The sequence below is a fragment of the Apostichopus japonicus genome, chromosome 18 (assembly GCF_037975245.1).
Source record: "Apostichopus japonicus isolate 1M-3 chromosome 18, ASM3797524v1, whole genome shotgun sequence".
NCBI lineage: Eukaryota > Metazoa > Echinodermata > Holothuroidea > Aspidochirotida > Stichopodidae > Apostichopus > Apostichopus japonicus.
Window position 1 is genome coordinate 16941636 of NC_092578.1, and position 23493 is coordinate 16965128.

The 23493-nt window shown below is 36.9% G+C and overlaps 1 protein-coding gene across 2 annotated transcripts in view; it reads right to left on the minus strand.

Moving 5' to 3' along the window:
• Window positions 1-273: 273 nt before the first annotated feature.
• Window positions 274-23493, minus strand: part of LOC139959005 (uncharacterized) — a 36200-nt gene continuing 12980 nt past the window's right edge. The window contains exons 1-3 of one of the 2 annotated variants that reach the window (XM_071956486.1): window positions 17427-18217; window positions 12709-12843; window positions 274-4763 (exon numbers count right to left, since the gene is read on the minus strand). In XM_071956486.1, the coding sequence (XP_071812587.1) occupies window positions 3051-4709 (1659 nt within the window). In that variant the 5' untranslated portion in view covers window positions 4710-4763; window positions 12709-12843; window positions 17427-18217 and the 3' untranslated portion in view covers window positions 274-3050. Of the gene's footprint in view, window positions 4764-12708; window positions 12844-17426; window positions 18218-23493 lie in introns of those variants that run through there. The other variant, XM_071956487.1, reaches the window with a different exon arrangement.

A 23493-nucleotide genomic window follows, 5' to 3' on the forward strand; every position in this document is an offset into this window, starting at 1 on the left:
TGTTGCAAATCAAAACCATCATATTCTAAAGATTATATATAGAAATTCATGCTAATACCAACACTGCAAGTTTAAGTCGTTTTAAATTTTGGATTGTTTGACCCTCTGCCGACCTATGATTCCGAATAAAAACAATTATTGTCATTTTACGAAAGTTGTTTGTATAATACGATATTTGTCAAAATTCTCGTTCTCTCATTACACGCATGATGTATACATAACTTAGGACAAGTAAACAAACCAAACAAACGATTCTAAAACAAACAAAATATGTCCGTTTCATATATATATTTATATATATATTCATTGTTATTTCATTGACAAAGAAGCATTTCATATTTATTTTTATTAAACATGGCACATGAGAGTTTAAAATAATGATTAGATTCTGTTGTTATATTCACAAAAAACAAAACATACCAAAATATTTTTCCGTGACCGATTTATGAAGCTGCTAAGTAATTGACCAAAACACCGGTATAACATTAACTGATGAACCATATCCACACCTATAATGTAGGAAGAAAAAAGCCCAGTACCTCCGATATGATGTACAATGTCTTCTCGAGTATATACTGATAACAATCAAAAATAGATATTTCGAGGCTAAAAATAAGCAACCATTTGGATACATTCTTATAAACATTTACATATCTAGTCAGAATATATAATAATGGAACAATAATGTACTCTATTCCACATTTTTCATGTTTGATTTGTTAAAGCTACAAGTTTCGATTCGGTTGAGATTCTTCTGCCTATACAATTTCTCTGACGTCACAACGAGAAAACGCCATATTGAAAAGATATGTCCGAAAATAAAATTGATTGCATGAAAAGTACAGTCATCCTGTTTTCAGAACTCAAATGAAACTTTATCGATACCTTAATAGTTTTCAATCTAAAGATATTGGCTATTGATAATTGTACCGGGTAGATTGAAATATCTGATAACATTTTTTTTTAGCAGTTGCCTGAAACTAAAATGCCAATTATTTTACAAACTGAACTTAAGAATTCTAAATATTCGACGGTTCTTTTAATTAAAATTCTCAAAGCGTTCGTTTTTCTCTTGTGTCGTTTTCTGTGTTTTTGTGTGCATGTTTGTTAAAGGGTTTGTTAATTCCTGGTGGAAATTTGCCAGTTTTCTGAATAGAAGTTTTTCTTGGATAATTATAAAAGGAACTTTGATAAATTGAATCATTTGTAATCTTTAACGTGTATCTCGCAAGCTTAAGGTATTTATATACCACGGTGTACCAGGGAACAAATTAAAAACACCATGCAAATACCGTACCTTAAAATATGGCAAGAAAATGATAATCTTGGCAAAAATCTCCCTTTTCATAAACTCGAAAATCAGTTTATGAGATAACAGTCCATCGATTTTTAGTCATTCGAATCAACCAACATGCATCGTTCAGTTAATACTAAGATATAATAATGAAATTTACGATATTCCGCTCATAACTATTAAAGGCGAAATTAAATTTACGTGCGATATGGATATTACAGTATAATGATGACTCTGTTAGTATAATACCTTTGTACGTTTTCTTTTGTTTCGTTATGTTTGGAATATCTCAAAGTAAGAAAGAATTTCAAGGTGTCGGCTGACGTTAAAAATGGCTCTTTGCCAGATTGACAGCTCGAATCTAACCCATCATCATCATCATCCATTTAATCCACAAATACGTTTTATATTAGCAATACAATCCATGAATTGATCAAGATCAGCAGTATTGCATACACATTTTATCATAAATATTAACATTTTCCAAAAGATTCCATCCCCCTCCCCCCGACCACCTCTGTTCAACTCCTTCCGCTTATTCCCAGGCGTTGATGAATGGTTAATTAAACAGTGAGATGTCTAAATGAAGGAGTATAATGCTCCAAGGAAGGCCGTAAAATTGAATTTTGTAAAAGTTTAAACATGAGCGACCATTTTTTAGAATAATTCCATCCTTCATCCATCTCACGACAGCCTTTATCCATGTGTATATATATATATATATATATATATATGAATTGGTTGCGTTTGATTGTGTTCTGTTTTACGTACACATGAATGGCATCACTATACCACCAAACCCAGTTGAATTACCCAGTAAACAGAAAACAGGTGACAAGGCTGTGGAATTGGAGAAGGGACTTGGACTGTGCCTTTGTTGGGCCGAGAAGGGACGGTGTAGAAATGGGGGAGGGGTAGTGATGAAAGCTAGGGATGGGACAGCTATTGTGAATTTCATCGAGAACATATTTTCTGATGATTAAATGACACGTTTTGCAGAAGAAGACGTTTCACATTGAAAATTTTTGGTGCAACGAGGTATAAAGGACTTCTTTTTAAGAGATGGATTGAACTAGTTGACTAGCAGCTCCCCTGCACGACACCCTAACTCTCGACATCTTGCCCAGTCCGAGGCAACTTTTCCTGGAGTAGTGCTCCCCGCCCCACCTCAGCTCCGCCCATGCCTTCCCGGCTGTAGCTGAGCTATATCGGCACTTAGTTATATCATACGCAACATTCTGAAATTGAAAATTAGAATCAGTCACCTAAGGCGTTTACTGCATTATTAGTCTTACATAGATATATACACAAACTTTGTACATTGTAGTATGCAATAATACTTTTATAAACACATTTTAGGAACTGTTAACATAGTAAGAAAATAGTAGTACAACCGATATGTTGTAGACGTACCAGGGAGTTTCCATAGCAACTCCCTGGACGTACAGAAGGATTATAACATAGCCAAAAGGAAGGAAAACTCAACTTAGTGGAGTAAAAAGAGAAAAAAAAAACCTGACAAGAGTACTGCTCCAAGTCCGTTCGCAATTGCATCTTTATGCTTTTCGAATGGTTGATGAATCCACGTATACAGGGTTGAGGTACTCTTGCTCCAACCAGAAATGCTCATATTGTGAAGTAAGTCGGTAAATGAGAATCTAAATACCGACAGTCTCTTAATTCCCAGTTTTGGAGACAGTAAAATCTAAATCCTCTCTTCGCAAGACAAAAACAAAAGACAAATTGGAATCTGCAATTATTTCCTCAGTATAGCTTTCAGTGCTTTTGACGGTCCTGGAATCTTCGATAAGTTACATCTGAGCATAGGCTGTATTACAGCATGAAATGTGGGATGCTTTATTGCGTATATAAGCGGGTTTATGGTGTGACTTAACGACAAAAGAACGGCGGAGTAAGGCAATAGTTGCTCTAAAGATGGAATGACAAGAAATATAACATACTGAGATACACAAATCAGAAAGGCACAAACAACGACGAAAAGATTCTTGGTGATTCGTATTTGACGGCGATTTAATCGAACCTGCATACATTTGACTCTCTCCGATGTTGACGATACCGAACTGCTGCGACCGAAGAACGACTTATGGACGAGTTCGGATATCCTTCGTCGGTTAGTGGCAATATGAGTTGGCGATGCAGAGGACGAGTTTCTTTCTTTCTTGTAAAGCGTCCTTGCCTCGTTATTATTCTTGTTTGAACATTCACCGTTAATCTCAACACCGGAGTTTGGCCTATCATTCTCTTCAGTTTCGATATTCGCGCCTTCTGTAGATCCGGAATGACCGATATCATCGTTGACATTTGTAGTATTGGCAACGCTTGCTAATTCAGCATTTTCAGAAATTGCACATAAATTGGGTTTGACTTTTCTCTCCGTAGATTCCGAACTTTCCGATAATTCTTCATTTTCATGACTGGTTTGTATATCGTCTTCATCGACACAACAATCCATATCTTCGTCTTCTATAATCTCTTTAGTGAAACTCTCTTTAGTAAAACTCTCGTTGGTGACACCGTTGGAAGTAATGGCGGATTCGCTCACTGAATGAGACATCTGTCTCCAGACCGGTTTGGGATTATGCAAGACGGTTTCAACGGCGACATCGTCCATGTTGACAATACGCGTCATCACGGACACCGATCGATTGGGACCATCTTCGTTACTAAATCTTTGCGACGTCGAGGAATCGGACCCTTTACGTTCGGTGGAATACAAGTGCATCATTTCGTTGGAATGTCTTTTGATGAAAAGGAAAAATTTACAATAAAAGATGACGACTATCACCAAACAGACAACATCTACGACTACTGCCCTAAGGGACGCCACAAATAATGCCTTATGGTCATTGACATCAAGGCTGCATATGCGATACTTGCTGTTATAGCCGAACGCGATATATCCACTAAAGTGAGTGGCTAATGGGATGATGCTTGAGTAAGTCCAAATCAAAACAAGTATAAACACGATCCTCTTGGGACTAAACAGTTTACGATAGGCAGAAACCGGTCGGCTGACTCTCCAGTATCGATTTATCGCGATAACCGCATGGTTGATGATGCTACTTGACACGAACACGTAAACTAGAATACCGACCATCGCGCACAGCTGTTTGGGCAATAGTTCTTCATTTTCCGTGAGTACGTTCTGCACGAAAAAGGGAGACAGTGTTGAACTCAGAAGATCCGACACAGCCAGGTTGATGACAAATACATTGGTGATATTTTGCAGTCTCTCCGAGAGGACGAATGCGATAATAACGATGGCGTTACCAATTAAACCAGAGAGTCCGATGAACAGGAGCAAGGCACCAACGATCTTCCTCTGCACTGGATCTTCGAATTTCCAATCCGTATTGTTCGTCGGCGCGATTGTGGACGAAATGTAATCAGTCATGTCGAGTTAGTAGCTCAGGGAATGCTAATTTTTGTAAGCATTTTACGATGAAATCTAAAAAAAAATTAAAGAAAGGAAAAATTGAAAACCAAAGTAACGTAACAAATGGATCCAATAATTACGGCGAATCATATAATGTATTTCCACGGAACAAAAATCGATAGAATGCGTCTTCAGACGTACATACTGTAAATTCTGAAGAACTGAAAAGTCACTCTTTGGTGGTGAGGCATTTGGGGTTCGAATTCCAATGTTTCCCAAAAGTGAAATTCTACTAATATAGCTTCAAAGAGAACAACGGTTTTTTTTTTTGGTTTCAGAGCTGTATATAACGTTTGATGACGTCACCCTTTGTTATGTGCTACAATTTACATTTTGAAAGTGTGACCATTCTATAATCACGCAAAGAATGCGCACTCTTTGGAATTAACGTGTAAATATGTATAGTACCAGTTCAGCGAAATAATAGTTGAATATATAGATATAGATATATATATATATATATAAATATATATATATATATATATATATATATATATACGTACACTTTAATACGTTTGTACAACGAATCCGATTTTTACATCATGAATTACTTATCCTGGATTACTGGATATTGTTTCATGACTATTGCCACAGTCAGGCCGTGACTAAGTTTTCTGAAAATTGTCAGTGTGCAAAGTACAAAGTTGTTTTATACGTCACTTTCTTTCAGTTTCCTGACAATCTTGCCCATAGCCACAAGTCAAACTCGTAGTACGAGTACGACAGCGTGAGTACGAATGCTTGCAAAGCTCTACGTGTGAGTATACATTACACTATATTCTCCTCATTGTCCCGAGCACTAGTACAAATCCATGCCAAAGTGCTGAATACAGACTGCGACTAAGCATTAACCTACAAGTCAGCCTAGTTACAGTGCGTCTCCATGGCAACCACGGTACTGTACCAGACTTCATACATGCGCCTACTTGTTTACGCGGTACCGTTTACAGAGTGCTTTCCATATTGGATAGACATCTAAAATAGCTTATTACAACCACTGTATGATGGTCACTGTAGTCATAGCTAAACTATCAGACAATTACCACTCGGTGTGAGTTTTTCTTTTCCTAAGACATGTTGGTATCATTTCTGGTGAATACATTTGGGTTAGTTTGGTATTTGTCTGATAAATAATTCTCGATGTGTTAACGCCAACCAAAATACACTGGAGGATAAAATATGGTGTCATTCAAGTTACATGCTTGCATTGTTGTAACGAGACATAAAGTGACTCGAACAAGCTCACCAAGTTTCCTCCTTCCCTCCCACCCCAACCCCACCCCAACCCCACCCAACCCCACCCCACACAGAGTTAATACAGTTACTCGAGAAGGACTGTCTCGAGTCCAAACAGATTACCTATAACCCAAAATGATTCGTTAACTCTGATCATGCCACTGCATTGATTTGACCGCGGTATATACGTAGAAAGGGTTGAAGGCAAACGCAAAAAAATAACACATGTAAAGACTAAATCTTTCGAAGGAAGGAAGGATATTTCGCTAATATCTTTGTGGCAGGCAGTTGTTTATCTCAAATAGCCCTATCCTATAGATAAAATAAATGGTGGGTTGTTTTTTTTATAATTTTTTTAATGCATATATACAGAGAGCGTTGGAAGGCCAACAACCTATTATTATCTTTTATGTTTGCTTGTGTTTTCAGTTGATCATTATCAATATAAGGCTAATTTTCGCAAATATATATAAATATATATATAGAGATTGTAGATATTTTCGTGATTAAAAATAATTCTACTTGAATACAAATCCCAGATTTAACCTTGGTAAACGTGATAAATCCCATTGTTGACGCACTATTCAGCAAAATCGCATTGTCATTGCCATCCGTGTGCGACGAAGCGCAGATAGTCAAATAATTATCTATAGGGTGCTTTTCCCAGCTCAATCTGCATACGTGGCAAGAGTGCTTGCGAGGTTAAAACCCGTTCATAGAGGGGACAGCACATGCAGTCAACGGGATGGGTCGGAGTATAGTAAGGGGTGGGGGTGGGGTGTTGTCAGGGGAGGGGGAGGGTGGTGTCAGGCTGCTCTCTATAGTATATGCCTACGGTTACAAGTAAAGTTACCCATGTACAGTGAGGACGAATGTAAGTCCAAGGGTACTTATCCCGAGTATACGAATCCCTTCATTTTTAACAGTTATCTATATACTATATTTCAAAATGCTCCGAGGACAAGCACGAATACAAATCCATAAGTATAGGTGAGATATGCAAGCTGTATGCGAGTACCGACTCATTGCAAGTCTGTCTCAATTTCTTAGTTCGCGAAGCGGCTTATTACTTGAAGTAATGCCTTTCCTAACTTCCAGTGAGTCAGCTCCCCTTCCCATTACCCCTGTTAAACCCCTCTAATTGCCCCAGCTAAATCTTTCCCCTACCACAGCTAAACCCTTCCCTTACCCCAGCTAAATCCTTCAGTTACCGCAGCTTTACTCTCCTCTTAACCCTTCCCGTATCCTTACCCCAGCTTAACGCCTTCGGTACCCCAGTAAGCCCTCACTTACCCCAGTCAAACCCTTCTCTTAATCCAGCTTAACCCTTCCCTTATCCCAACTAAACTCTCCCTTTTACCCCAGATAAACCTTTCCTCACCCCAGCTTAACCTTCAGTTACCCCAGCTAAATCCTTGCCTTAACCCAGCTAAACCCTTCAGTTACCGCAGTTTTTTTTACCCCAGCTTAACCCTTCCCTTATACTAACTAAACCCTTCCTTTTACCACTGCTTAACCCTTCCCTTATACCAACGAAACCCTTCCCTTACCCCGGCTTAACCCTTCCCTTATCCTAACTAAAACCTTCCCTTACCCCAACTTAACCCTTCCCTTATCCTAATTAAGCCCTTCCTTTATTCCCCAGCTAAACCAGGCGCGTAGCCAAGGGGGGGGGGGCGAAGGGGGTAGCCGCCCCCCTTGAGCATATATTTTTTAATGTTTTTATGATATCGCTAGTAATTTCAAAAGAGAAAATGCTAAGATGCAACTTACAAGGCCTGGGAAGTGCCATTTCCAGCGATCTGGGAGGCATTTTCAGCCAAAATTTTCTTGTGCGCTTCGCGCCAATCATGATGGCGCTACGCTTGGATAGTTTGCAATGCCGTATCTACGGCTCAGAGTTTGCCTACATTTTCGCCCCTCCCTGGGCAAATTCCTGGTTACGCGCCTGTGCTAAACCCATTTGACTGTATCTGTATTATTGACAGGCTGTAGTACTTCTACAATCCTAAGTATATACGCAGTCTCTATGTAGTTGTAACAAATCGATGTTATGTTCACGAAGTCAACAGGTTGGAATCAACACAAAGAAGTTGGCATATTCCAACCGAGAGCTAAACAATGGCGTAAAAACCTATTGTTCTCAACGAAACAAACTACCATCGGCACGTTTGTCTGTTAAAATAGTTTTGGGTAAACATGTTTGGTGTTTTTGCAAAATTTCTTTCATAAACAGTTTTAAATTTGCGCTTAAAGCAGTCTCTTTGAATTTACAGCATAAATTCTTGCCCTGTCTTTATATATTTATACAGGACGTTTTTCACGTCATTTTGTTAAATAACCAGCATACATGTAATGAGTTTAAGACTGTACACTGGTAACGTGAATATGAATATATGAATATCTGAATATATGAATATGTGATTAAATATATATTACACGGAAAGGAAACTACTATTATACAATTTTGATAATTAAGGGCCAAGTACCGCTTTAAATCGATTGTAGGAACTGTACTAGGTGAATTCGACGAATCATTACAAACAGCTTTTATGATTCACAACTCGAAAACAAGTTTAAATCAAACGTTAGGGTAAAATTGTGCACTGATGCAAGCAAGTCATAGCAGCGTGAATTTCATATCAATATGTTAAAAGAGATATTCCTTCGTCTGTTCCCTCCCAACGTACACCAAGTGTGTCAGGTAACGTATACATTGTAACTGAATGTCGAGAAAAAAAAACTGCTCTTGTAAGTTTCTTACTTTATTGATGGCAGGAGTTTTCGATCAGAAATTCATGTTTTTTTCCAACCACTGAGCAACATAAGGCTACATTCTATATTGCCATACTCAAAATCCTAAAGACAGTGAATTCCATCATATAAAAGCATGGATGAAAGTGAAACGAGAAGACATGCAATTTTCTTTAAGCAAAGTGGCTTACTACCATCTGTAAATTACACAGGGAAGCCGTTTATTGCCGTGGTGCAATCGGGGCATGAATGAAAAACAGATTTCCTTTTCAATTCTTTTTAGAGTTTTGCAAGGTTGTACGTATTATCTTCATTTAACTGGTCAAATTTGGTTAGGTTGCACGATACCGTGTCCTGCGATCTGTTAGATAGTTACATTTACCACGCATTTTGCACTGCTATATCGGTAGTAGTTTTGATTTATCCTTCCAATAATTGCCTACCACCCCACCCCATCCCCTCTCCCCTCGAGAAATCCCTGTGTTCGCCACTGCAGACTTGACAGAAAACATGACCATCAGTAGTACCATCAAGAGCATGTGCTATTGATGTTATTCCTTACTATATAGGCTTTATGTCTAGGAGTGTTAGCTCTAGGAGTGTTAGCTCTAATAAGAGTGTTAGCTCTAGGAGTGTTAGCTCAATGGTTAACGCCGGTATCTTCCAATCACAAGGTCCCCGGTTCGAGTCACTCCAAGATCAATTTATGTCGTCCAGTTACAGAGTTGTTGACAATTGACAATTCATAATCATGGACTTTAAATATGAATGTAAGAGACTGACTTCGGTCAGCTTGCGACTTTGATAAGCCAATTAGGCTTCTTCGCGAGTTCCGGCTTGCAGGAGAATCTAAAATACATACAAATACATGCATGTCTCCAAACAAATTAAGAAAGGAAGGTCTTATTTTACAGAGGTGAAAGATCATCGTTCAAGGAACAAGATACCAAGGGTAGCTACCCAATCAGGAAATGAACGTGTGCTATATATACCAAACCATACCATGTAATAATGCTTCCATGATACTTACACCCACATTATATGCACTTATCGTGTATAAAGGTTAACCAAGCTTTCTATGGTTAAATTCATTGGTGTAATGTATATCCCTTTCATATCGTGTGCTAAAAGTTCACTTCGCGTATACCGGTAAGTGCTTTACAGTCCGTTAAACTTTCTAGTCGAGAAAATGGTATGTGGAATTGAATTACTATATATATATGCTTACCATTAAAGTATTGGTTCAGGTGTTTGACATGTCATTTTGTATGAAAGAGCACAAAAAGACAAAAAGAACAGTGAAGAAACTACCATGATAGCATGCTCTGTTAAGGAAATATCGGACACTTTGAAGATATCAAAATTTCTTTGAAAACGACTGGTGTAGAAAGACTTACTGTGAGGTTGCGATGTCACATCCTCACTTCCTTAACATTTGTGAATATATTTCTTTAAAAATTATTTACATTTTTTAACACATATGAAAATAATATAATAAAAAAGTCTTCAGATGTTTAATCTCAAATACTTCCTTTGACAAATATGAGATCTCCTGACATCTCTTTTGGTTGAAAGTCATGAAATCTCACAAAATATTTAGAGAAAAAAACAAAGACTTTTCAGGAATGTGAGGATGTGACATCACAGCTAGTCAGATTTCCGCAGTTTCTACCCAATCTGATAAAACTTTACACTTGAATATCTCTTTAACCGAAAAAGATATTTGAACTGTTTTTTGCACCATTGTGTTTCTTTTATTGTCCTCTTTCATATCACATAAACATGTATGACAACTGAAACAATCCTTTAATGTCGACATAGGTAGGTTAACTCGTGATCATTGCTACTCGAAAACAGTACCGTGATTATACGTCACGATGACGTCATGAATGCTTCTATAGTAGCTTTCTACAACAATGGTCTTCATATTAAATGATCAATTAATGATCAAATAAACATTTGACATCTGCAGTAAGTGAACATTCAAAATGTATCAAGTTTTCAATGATAAATAAACAAGGAGATTATAATGGGAAATTAAAAGCAACAAATGAGGTGTTTATTTTGGTGAAATATCTGGGACGTTCCCCCTTTATAGAAGTCCTACGAAGTCATATTTTTTACTTTGTTATAATGGAAAATGTAAACGTTGATTTATTGTAACCGCACCCATAAAATGAAATATGATATCACATTTTCTTATTTAACTGACGGGTCTGATTATCCAGGTGCCTAGAAATATATATATATATGGCAAAACAGTCCTGTTTTTAAACATATTACCGTAATAATCCTTTTTCTTTGTTCTGTTATGAACATCCTACAAAGGGTTTTAATATCATGGGGGGGGGGGGGTGGGGCGGAGTCGAGGGACAGCGATTGATTCAGGGTGTATGGGAAGGGTGGGCGTGTAGGGAGGGACGGGAAGGGATTATGATGGTTGTGTCCAAGTTAATATTTGACATGAGAAAGAGGCAGAGGAGGGGGGGTGGGTATTATTGTCTAAGAGTACGTTTGGGTAACTACTAGCTTTAATGTCCCCCCTCTCCCCACACCATTTGTTATCGTTATATCGCTTTTATTATCAAATTGACGCTCAAATCCAGCTCAGCTCAGTCCAACTCGAAAAGCAAAACAAAACAACACATAAATACATTTTATTATAGATATTACTTAGGAATAAACTTTAGCGGTAACGGCATTTACTTAAATGACTACGTACTACAACACTTGTATGTGTAATCCCGCCCCTTCCCCTCTCCCTCACTGTAAGCAAATCCACACTCACTTTTATCATTATTATTATATTTTTATAATATTTACACCCTGCGTGAAATATCCTCTATATAATACGCATGTATTCCACAATTGTGTTGCAATCGGACGAGAGAGAGAGACAAAAAGTAATAAGATTTTTCTTTTGATTTGAAGTATTTTTTTGTTTTGCTTTATATCTGCTATTTTTCATATCAGAAATAAATAAATCGCAGATGCGTGACACAAACGGGTTGGTCATATACTACGCAGTTCATCAGCTCGTATAAAATCCTGGTATTATAACTTGCCGAGAATTTGAAACGTGACGGGTTTATAACTATAATAAACAACTGCGCATGCTCAGAAGCGTCGGCTGAAACTCGTCAATATATGCGCATTCTTGTTTGTAGTTTCGTTTCGTGCATGTCTTTTGATTTGTGGTCAAGTGGTTAAGGCAGTGGACTTGTGATCTAAGGATTACAGGTTCGAGCCCTGGCCAGATTATTGCGTTGTGTCCTTGGGCAAGGCGCTTTATCTCCATTGCCTCTCTTCACCCAGGTGTATAAATGGGGACCTGCGAGGTAACTTGTAAATATAGTTGCGTGCGCCGGTTTGTGGCTGCACCCTATGGGAAGTCCCCCGGGGGACACGTGGTTGTGGTGCACTGTGGTGCCCCACGAGAGATTGATTGAATTGTGCACACTTTGGTGTGTGGGTGTGACAAGTTACCAATGACCAGGGTTAAGTTGTAAAGTCGTGTGAGGAGGCATTAGCCTCATACAAGACTGTAAACCTTCAACTTCAACTTCAAGCGACGTTATTTAAATCATTGAAACTCAAACATTGTAAAATTATCAAATATATTATATAATATAAATATAAAATCAGGGATAAGATAAGAATGAAGTTAATCAAGTTTCAATTCACCTGATAAAATAAAAAAAAGGGGACTAGGGTTTAAACATTTAAGAATTTGCTGTATATTTACATGATATGAATAATTCATTTAGAAGAAAAATGTCTGTGCGACGTTTTTTTTTTTTTTTTAGAATCTAAAAGAAATAATGAATTATGCAATATTAAAAATTTCCTCTTGGTGAAGAAGAAGAAGAAGAAGAATAAACTCTACAAAGGCGTCTTAGTTCTTACCGATTTAACTTTCCGATAAACTTCATGACTAATAGGCTATCATAACCGAGCATAGTCTTACCTTTATGAAATGAACCCAGAAGCCGGCGATTGTTTGCGCTACCTCATGCAGTAAGTCTCAAGTTGAATAGCCTTGTACAACGTACCCGCCTTCCTATATCCCGTTACAGGTCTCATAAACATTCATTTCTGGAATCTGTGAAAAGTACATACAGAAATAAAGGTAAAGGTGTTAGCTCCTTCGTTCCATTGTGATCGGAGTTAATTGTTACACTAAATATAGCTTGAACAAGTTGAACGTAACGTATATATGTGCAGGCATACCAATAAGCCTGTTATGTTACATACATACTGAAATGTTTCACCCATGAGTTTACAATGGCTATATTTATCAGTGGCTTATTTTCTTCAACTTTGAGCCATGGTATTTTGATAGTCGGTAAATTCATTACCGTTGTAGAGCGGTACAGCTATTAGCTGTAATTCTACATTATCAGAATTTCTTGTTTTTGTTTGTGGGTTGGGCGGGTGGGGCGGAGGGGGGTTTCGGGCGGGGTGGGGGATCAGGTTTGGCATTCCATCGTCATCGACTAGTAATTTGCATATCTGTCAACGTTTAAATGCCCTTTCCATTATATCCTTGTCATATAGATATATGACAAAAGCTTTACCGTTTATCTAGTCAAAAGTAAAATAAAAATAAGAGGGAAAATGTAAGGGAGGGAGCTAGAGGGATGGTATGGTGTGGGGGGGGGGGTCAACCAATAAGTGATTCTGTATATAATTTAATTTAAAGGCTAGTTTTTGGCAGAATCGTCTCAATACTAATGACATATATACTGTAACGTATAGATTTTATGTATTAAATAGTTTTCAGGATTCTTGCATATAAATTGTCTAAAAGAGCACAATCCTAATAGTGACGTCATAGCTAAGTTAAGTGCGAGTGCCCTATACCCCATTTTGTTATTAATTCTAATAAACTACATTGAAAATAGTCCTAATAAGTTTATAACTGGGAGACACCCACCCTTTGTCTTTGACGATGCACTGAAACGGGCACGGTATAAAAACATTTTACAGTAAAAAAAATAACTTACTTATGTGTTTTTGTTAAGGTTTGTAAAGAGCCGACGTAATGAATATGTGTCTGTTCTATATTGCTAACCTAGGTAGTCCAGTCACTTTCACGAATGAGCCTCATATACTGAGTGTTTGAAGGGTAAGTGTTTAAAGGGTATTCTTAGGGTTAACCTCGAAGAGCTATACGGCACATTAATTCACCTTGGGTGTGGGTCTCCAATTTGTAGTCCGGGAGAGGGGTCTGAGAGGTCCAAAATTGATTTGATTGTGACAAATTTGAGAGTAAACCTACTTATATGGAAAATGTTAGCAACTTTTTACTGGCTTTTCTAACAGCTAAATTCGACCTTCATTCTCAATAGGATATTGTGCATTTTTATTCAGTTCTTTGTTACTTTGCTGAAAACGTAAATTGGCTATCTAGTTGTTGTAACAATCGAAATAATTTTTCACAGAAACAGCGCGAAAAGACGTCGCTGCATGGTTAAAATCTAGACACCGGCGTCCTTTTTGTCTTTGTATTTATTCATTCTTGTCGTTCGTTTCTTTCTATTTCTATTCTCTACCCATGGAAAGGCCCCAAATGCAAGAAAAGCATTTTTGGGTACCCCTAATTGAAACTGCGATAATATCTTTATATATGATTGGATTTGCAATACCTAATAACTTCACAGTTTTTTGTTGTTAATATTTTTTATTTATCAGCATTGTTCATAACGATCTTTAGTGAGCGATAATAGCAATATTGGTCGAATTTATCGTACGACTAACAGAGATTTCTTTTGTAAGGAATATATATATATATATATATATATATATATATATATATAAGTATATATGTATATATATATGTAAATATATATATATATAAAAAGTATTTTCTAGATACCCTCTGATACTAATCATTGTTGTGTTGCTGTTATAAGCATGGTTAACTGCTTGTACAATGAATGTCACGTAATTTGAACTTTTGAAATTAATATCCTTCATGATGACATCCAGCACTATTTGTCCTTTGACATATTTGTATTATAGGTTGTCAACATAGATAGATAAATATTAGACTGAATAGGGTATTTGTATAGCCCACATTCTATCAACGCCGAATGGTATGAACAGATGGGCGATGGCGACAAGCAAGTAAATAAACGAAAACGACAGAAACTTACATATTAACCTTATTATAAAATTCAACCCCTTTAGAAAACTAACATGTGCTTTAGATGACCTATAAATCCACCGATGTTATGTGATCATGCGGATAGTGACAGGAACAGTGAGTTCCAAAGATTGTGTCCACAAAAGGCGAAGGCCCTAGTACCAACCTTGGTGGATACCCGTGGTACAAACATGTAACAGGGTTAGCTTTTAAGCCAAGCCAATAACATATATTTCCCCCTTTGAGTCTTGTGTTGAATCTGAGGAAGTGACCTAATGGTCTGTGTGTTATACTACGTAATTCAGTCACTTTCAGTGGTAAACCTCAGCTATTTAAAGGGTCATTTATCAAAACTTCAAAGTGCTATTGAAAAGCAACCTGGACTGCTGTTTTAATGGTTTATAACATATCAAACTTAATTTTGTGCATAATGTGACACAAAGTCATCCTCACTGAGCTTAAAAGCTGAAAAAATGGGCTCAATACGATTGCGATATGCTTGAAGTAGCAACAAGGCAACACATTTCCAAATTCCTTACATGAATAATATAAAGATGTACTTAATCACTCACAGTAGATACTGCAGCCTATAATAATACTTCAAACATCATACAATATATACTATAAAAATAAGGTGACTATAGTTACTAACAAAAACCGGTACTCTGTATTTAAGTATGTATATATAACAAGGAAGACTCTAGCATACTTCGTGGAAAACTATTAATGTATATGCATGTTGTACGTAAAATGCAGATTGATGTTGGATATACAGGTTTTATGGCCATTCACAACTGTGGTTAAAAAGAGACGAACAGGGGACACAAAACAGCCAAAAGGGGTTAAGAGCTGGGCATGTAGGAGTTGGGATTGAGAAATATGTATACTTATATACCTCCTTTTTTTGCTGAATATGAGCTGTTATTCATGTTTCAATAATGAGTTCAATAATGAGGTCATGCAGTTTTAAAACCTGTTAGCCTATAGTTGCACATAATATAACTCGCACAAGAGAAAACACAAAAGGTCATATATCATTTATCATATATTTATATATATATATATAGCCTATATATATAGCCTATATATATATATATATATATAGCCTATATATATATATAGCCTATATATATATAGCCTATATATATATATATATTGGCTATATATAACCTATATATATAACCTATATATATAGCCTATATATAGCCTATATATAGCCAATATATATATATAGGCTATGTATATATAGGCTATATAACGGTACTAGGGCCGTGTCAATCTTGCTAGCAATAACTTCAGAACCACAGCATTGTAACATTTTACGATTATATGCTGAAGTATAACAGGCTTGACTTGACTTGACGATTCAGGAATGGGATTCCTTCCAAGCCCCACTCACGAATTCTTTCTTCGAGGGTAAAGGACGTGGTAATTTCTTTTAAGAGCCGGCAAATGTCACGGTCATCGTAGGCGCCTTTCGAGGCTGAAATTCCTACCGACTGTGACATGAATCATAAAGTAAGGTACTATAATGTAGGCTATACCCGGGCTTCAATTATCATCACAATTACCCTCTCCCTCCCCGGCCTTCCCCCACCCCTCCCCTCCCCATGAAAGAAGAAGAAAGACCGATTTGCAATTGAAATGCATTCAGTTTTCTAATATCCCACTTTGGCTCATTTTTATCGTGATACTGATTACGGACTTCTATGCCAACCGATTCCTCATATTAAGAGAAATATAGTTTACTGTATAGCCTACACCACAAGGGAGCTACTGCATATCCTACAACACATGGGATCTACTGTTTAGCTTACAACACATGGGAGCTATTGTATATCCTAAAACACATGGGAGGGAATGTATAGCCTACAACACATGGGAGCTACTGTACCTACAACACAAGGGAGCTACTATATAGCTTACAACACACGGGAGCTACCGTATAGCATACAACACATGGGAGCTACTGTATAGCGTACAACACATGGGAGCTACCCAACTGCTATAAACACACGCATATAATCAATTCACTTCTCCCATCATCATACATCCATTCAAATATCATCACAAAGCCACATATTTGGTGAGGCTTTCGATCAGTGCCTTTCAATCATAAGGTCCCGAGTTCGAGTCACTCCAAGATTAATGTATGTCGTCCAGTTACAGAGTTGTTGACAATTGACAATTCATAATCATGGACGTTAAATATGAATGTAAGAGAATGCCTTCGGTCAGCTTGCGGGTTTGATAAGCCAACTAGGCTTCTTCACGAGTTCCTGCTTGCATGGAGGATCTAAAATACATACATATTTGCGAAACGTGACTAAACAGATACTACAATACCATTACATTACTTACTATACATGGCCTACCATTGGCCATTGTTATATACCCAACAGAAAAACAAACGAGTCATAGCCAGCCTTAAGCCTCTGTAATCTCTATTGTCCGGCGGGTTACTCTAATAAGAGTAGGTTTATACAAAGAGAACAATATACGACCCGCACTGCATGGATCGTTATTACTATACCCACCGATTACTCACTGGCACCAAGTCATCGTCTTCCAACATGTAATAAAAAAATAGCACTAACAACATATCCACACGGGACAGAATTTCAAAACTTAAAATGTTCCTCCAAAAACAGTGATCATGAATCCAAACTATACTGTATATCACTTTGAAGCAGACGGCTCAAATGGCGTTTATGATTGGTTCAAACATGTATAAAGTAGCCAACTTTGTAAGAACTTTAGTACCACTATGCTACTAGCAGCCTACTAGTGGAGAAAACGTCACTTCACAAATACCTTCCTGTCTAACAAACACTAGTATAACTACAATCGCACAGCGAACAGTGTGTGCCACCGAAAGATCGAGTCTCCAAGTAGCTATTAAATTGATCGAACTGATTGTGCGCAACAAACATGGCAGGGTTTATTGTTGACAAAATGACCTGTTGTTTGGTGATCGCGACAGCTCACTGAACACCGATAAAGACGTGGTATATTGCATCTGTGACAACTAAGACTATATATAGCTATATATATGTATAAATCTATATATATAGGCTATATACATATATATATATATTCATTTGCCTTTGTCCTTATTTCCATTTCATTTAACAGAGTCTGTTCAAAGTATCTCTTTCGAGATCCGGCTTTAAAAATCACCAATGATGTCGAGTTGGTTAGTATTACGTTTTGATCTTTAGGTCGGATTGACTCTCTCATTAGTGATAGTTAGAACAACATTCCGTTGACATATTTCTGCCCTCAGTGTTGCATGACCTTGTGACATTATTCGAGGGAGTCGACTTTTATGATGACATCCAAATGCGTGTTTACAGTACGAACAGTTTCCAGAAGAAGTAGTTCCCTTGGGTAGAGCTGTTTTTTACCAGTGACTGAGTGGGAACTTAGTTTCCAAGTAACACCACGGATCCGGGTGACATGCATGTTTTTTTAATGCCTTGGTATAGTAACATTCATATAGAAGCATATAAAAGCATATATGGCATGGTGTCCTTATGATGTAGTTATGCTATTGAACTGGCTGGTTTTAACAGAGATCTTCTTGATTTAAAAAAATGCAAAAACAATTTTGAGACATTGTGAGGTACCAACAGCAGTTAAGAATGATATTCTCTGGTCTTAACTAGTCAGATTCCTACTCAAGATAAATACGCGAACTAAAAAAAAGAAACATCCTAAACAGCAACAAGCAACAGCAAAAAATAATAATAAAAAAATTATATATATTAAAAAAGACCTGAAGGTTTTCTATTTTGTGTTCCTGCCAATGTGAAGTCAATGCTTATTGGCTAAAATGAAAAAGAAATTAATATAGACAAAATATATAAACGAATTGGAATCATTAGCTGCTACACGGTATCGAGCGTCCACTTGTTGTAAAGACGTATGAAGAAAGAGATAAAAACTAGAAAGAAATTTAACCGAATGCGATGTTAGTTCTGGTTGATCTTGTTAAATTGTCAGAAATGGGTCGGGCGACAAAACCGCGAAATGGCTGCTTAAATAACTATACTAATGACATGGAAAAAGACAGCGGGAAAAACTTCACACGTTTGATTTCTGATAGATGCAAAACTCCACGGAAGTATCCGTTTTTGTCCCCCCCCCCCCCCTCTTCAACGCACTCTAAGCAACAACTCAATCTACAGTGTACGATTATTATTTCGGGATAATATATACGAACATGATTAAAGAATGTTGCTGGTTGCGTTAAAGGACAATAATCCTAACCATATATAGTTCATTACCCTGAGCAGTGTTTTGTACGAAATCTATATGAAGATAATAATAATAATAATAATCATAATTTATTCTTATATAGCGCTTAACATCAAAGAATGATCTCAAAGCACTTCACAAAATCGCATAAAATATTACAACTTAAAAATTATTACAGCTTAAAAATATTACAGCATAAAACTATTGCATCCTAAAAGTTACAAAAATATATAAATAATAATACCCTAACAAGTTAAAGCCATAAAATTCAGAAATTAAAGGCGAAAGCAATAAGATATGACAGCATACAATAAAACTAAAATACTAAACTAATAATACAGCCGAAATAAGGAAACGATAAGACTATATCATTTATAAAATTGTATGTGATGACTAGAGACTTGTATTCGATCCTTGCGGAGACAGGTAACCAGTGAAGATCAATCAATATGGGGTGTAATGACATTTGTCTTACTAGTTGAACAGCACGACAATCCTTAATTACATATTTATTAAATTTTACATAATATTGCAACATGGGGGTTGTGTGACAGTAAACAATACAAATAAAAGATCGAATATGAATATGAATATAAAGATATACAGCAACGTCCAGTCATCGCTGCATACAGGGTTAATTGAAGCACCAGTGGCGGAGCTAGGGGTATTGGTCAAGGGGGGCGAGAATGGTCTGTAGGGGCGCTTCCGACACTATCTAAGCGGAGCGCCACCACGGGTTGGCGCGGAGCGTAGCGAAATTTTTGAGTAAAGATACTCCCTAGATTGCCGGAAATGACCCTTTCCGGGCCTTGTTAATTAGCAGATAAACTAAGAATAAATAGGTGTCATCGCCAAAAAATGTGACAAATGTCAATAGGCAGATGAGAGCGCAATAAAAAAGTCAATAATCGCGAATAAGTAAAAAGTGGTAAAAAGCTGAAAAGGGCGCCAGCAGTCCATTTGAGTCCGTCAGGGGGGGGGGGTGGCATCCGCCCCCTGACTGTATGGACGCTCCGCCACTGTGGAGCACACATATGGGCTGGTTCGTTTTGAAAACCCTGGCATTCTGATCACTTTAAAATAACTAGTAATGTTTGTCAAACAACTAACGTTCAAGTTTAAAACACTCTCAATTATCTACATTGACTATTTAGGACACAAGGTATGATTTAATATAAGTTATAATCGTGTTATCAATTTTACAGCAGGCTGGCTTGTGCTAACGCCTGATATCAACCATTACCAAAAAAAAAAGAATTTGTTTATAATTAAACTAGGCGTATATAATATCAATGTTGCAAAGAAATAAAATTGAAAAGGGAAACTACTTTATGGTCTGCTATACACTTTCACTTTTTGTTTGGTTTGTTAAGAACCTTTAAAATATAGACATTGCATTTTAATCCAATTGTTTTTTAGTACTTAATTATCATTCAGCCATAGGGGCGTTATTCAGATATTTATGTTAATTCAGTGAACGATATCTCCGGTCCAACCTTTTTTTTCAGATCAAATAAGTAAACTAAATGGAAAAGGAAAAGACACTAAATGCAATAATAATACAGAGCTACTGTCACTTACCGATTTACTTCAAATATATCTAAAACCAGAAAGCCAGTATAGGCTTTGAGTAATTCCTGGCCAGTTTCACATGATAAACTTAAAGGGCAATTGCCCAAACGAGTTTTGATGTTCGTTTTATTCCAAATATTCTACCCTGCAGGGAGAAGGCCACACGAAGGTCGGGATGGAGGAGGGAAAGGGGGGGGGGGCTACATCCCCGGGCCCAGGGTGATTTGAAACTATTGCATCAAGAATAATGCATTCTCATTTTCATAACCTATATGTAACAACCGTAAGGCAAAATACTGACTTGTAAAAGCGGACCAGGCGACTTTAATTCTCGACACCCTAGCTAAGGAGAAGCCCTGTAGTTAATCTCGTGAGAAACTGGAAGTAAAAATGTCAATTCAATTGATTTATGTAAATTAAGCTAAGTTATAGGTATTTTGTGGTGTGCCAACATTTGATTGGTTGAATTTTGAAGAGTTGAAATTTGAATTGAAATTTGAAGAGTTGATTTGTTGAATTTTGAAGAGCATTAAAGCAACCGACTGTATTGATATGCGATTTATACATTATATAGCCATATACATCTGTTGTAAATTAATGCCAAAAAAAAATAGAGGAACAGCGTCCCCTCCCCCCCCCCCACAAAAAAAAGAAGAAAATGGCGAAGGATAAACGATTAGCTATTAAAGCCAAACAAATGCTCTTAATTCCAATAAGTTGACCGTATATAATCGCTCTAATCAATTGATGACAATAACAACTTCCGTTTCCGTCGTGTTATAATATGCAAATTAGTCACGTGGTAAATACATGCATCTGGTTTTGTTTTTGTATTATTGAAATGCAACGTATAACTTATATGCTGTTTGTTAGCATTTATTAATTTACATCTAATGGCACAAACGTCATTAACGTCATACAATAAATAAAAAATAAAAAATAAGAGTATTATTATATGCTCAACAGCAACTTATTTATTTTTGTAAATAATCCCAACCAGTTGATATTAATATATACTCGACATCTTGGAAGACTTTCATCAACCCCCTCCTCTTCCTCCCCCTTCCCCCCGCCACTCTGCATCAAATGTCCGGAATCGTCAATGAAAATGAACCCCCACCCCTTTAATATTAATATAAGGTGACGAAGCACAGTTTACTCGAATTTTTAGTGATACCATCGCAACAAGTAGTAATTTTAAAAAAAAAAAAAATTTTTTTTGGGGGGGGGTTATCAATTATGATTAATAATAAGCTTTCGTGGCAGGATCACATTTGTAACGTTACTGTATCTGTTTCTAAAATCGTTGGGTGTTATGAATAGATTAAATTATTATATTTCTAATCAGATTATTATTAACTATCTACTTACAGTATATGCATCCTATTATGGGGTGATTCCTAACCCACATGCTGGATATGGATAAACTGTTTATTATACTTCAAAAGCGGGCTGTCTGAACAATATCAAACGTTTCACCCTATACACCCCCAAACACTTCCACGTTTTCATCATTATCAATCTACTAACTTTAAAATCGATTTTTTTTTTTCGTTACAAGTTGGAACTGAAGTCAAGGGGGGGGGGGGGGTATGGAAGGGGAATCTCCCAGTGAATAGTAACCTGCCATTTATGACTCACCTTTTCCACCTTATTGTGAGTGGATCCGGAATGGGTGTAGTATTTGGGTATAGTGATGATAATAATCGGTTGGAAAACCCAACAGATTACAAAAAGCTTTTGTGTGGTTAGCCCTCATAAAAAACAAAGGCTGCAACGAACAAACAAATGAAAGAATCCTTAACCATGATTAGCAATTTATTTACTGGAAATATCGCTTAGTTAGAGTATATGACTAAACAATTGTTTTGGATGATTATCACACATATAGTATGTTTGAAAATTCTTAAAGTACAATTATAGTTATTCAGCAGTGTTTAAAGTTCATAAATTTAGGGAATCAAAAAATAAACTGAAACAGTTTAACCGGAGCTCAGCTGCCACATAATGTAGCTGGCTGTTTCTTTAAATTCCTCAGTCCATCTTTGTGAAATTGTTTGGAATTTTGTTGTAGATTGGAGTAGTTGATACTGTTTATGCTCTAGATATCAATCTCATGCAATTACGAAAGGGTTTAAATAGCTATACTTCGCGATGGAGATCCCGATTTGCTGAATATATGCCGTAAAAATGTCTACGTTACTTAAAACTTCGAATAGAATGAAATGATACACAGGAGATGTGTCCAAAGTTGCCATCTGTTAAACTCTTTGATGCACTATTGAACCACTTGGTTAACCTTTGGTTTCACCTTGGTCTTTACAAAAAAAATCATTTCCGTACTGAAAGAATGAAGAAAAGACCAGTGACTCATTATTAAATTATTAACTGCGATAGAAAAGAACAAAATAGGTATGGCATAGGAATTGGACTGATGCCATGCCTCCAGAAACTCAAAAATGCTATTCCTGTGATACAACATCTGATATACACAGATTTGACGTTCCTATTGGACGAACTCATGTGATAGATCACGCTTTACTCTGATTTGAAATCACATTCTAGCCAAAATTTGTCAGCAATTGTTGTTAATATTATCGTAGCCACATTTATGTTAAAATTGCTTAAGGCTATCACAAGCCACATTGCTGTTGGAATCCATGACCTAAAGTTACATTCCATGTTTCAAACCAATTTGAAACAGAGTTTCCAAGAAAATTTAATGTCAAGTCCCACATGACCGACTTTACAATACCTCACCGGCTGAAATTA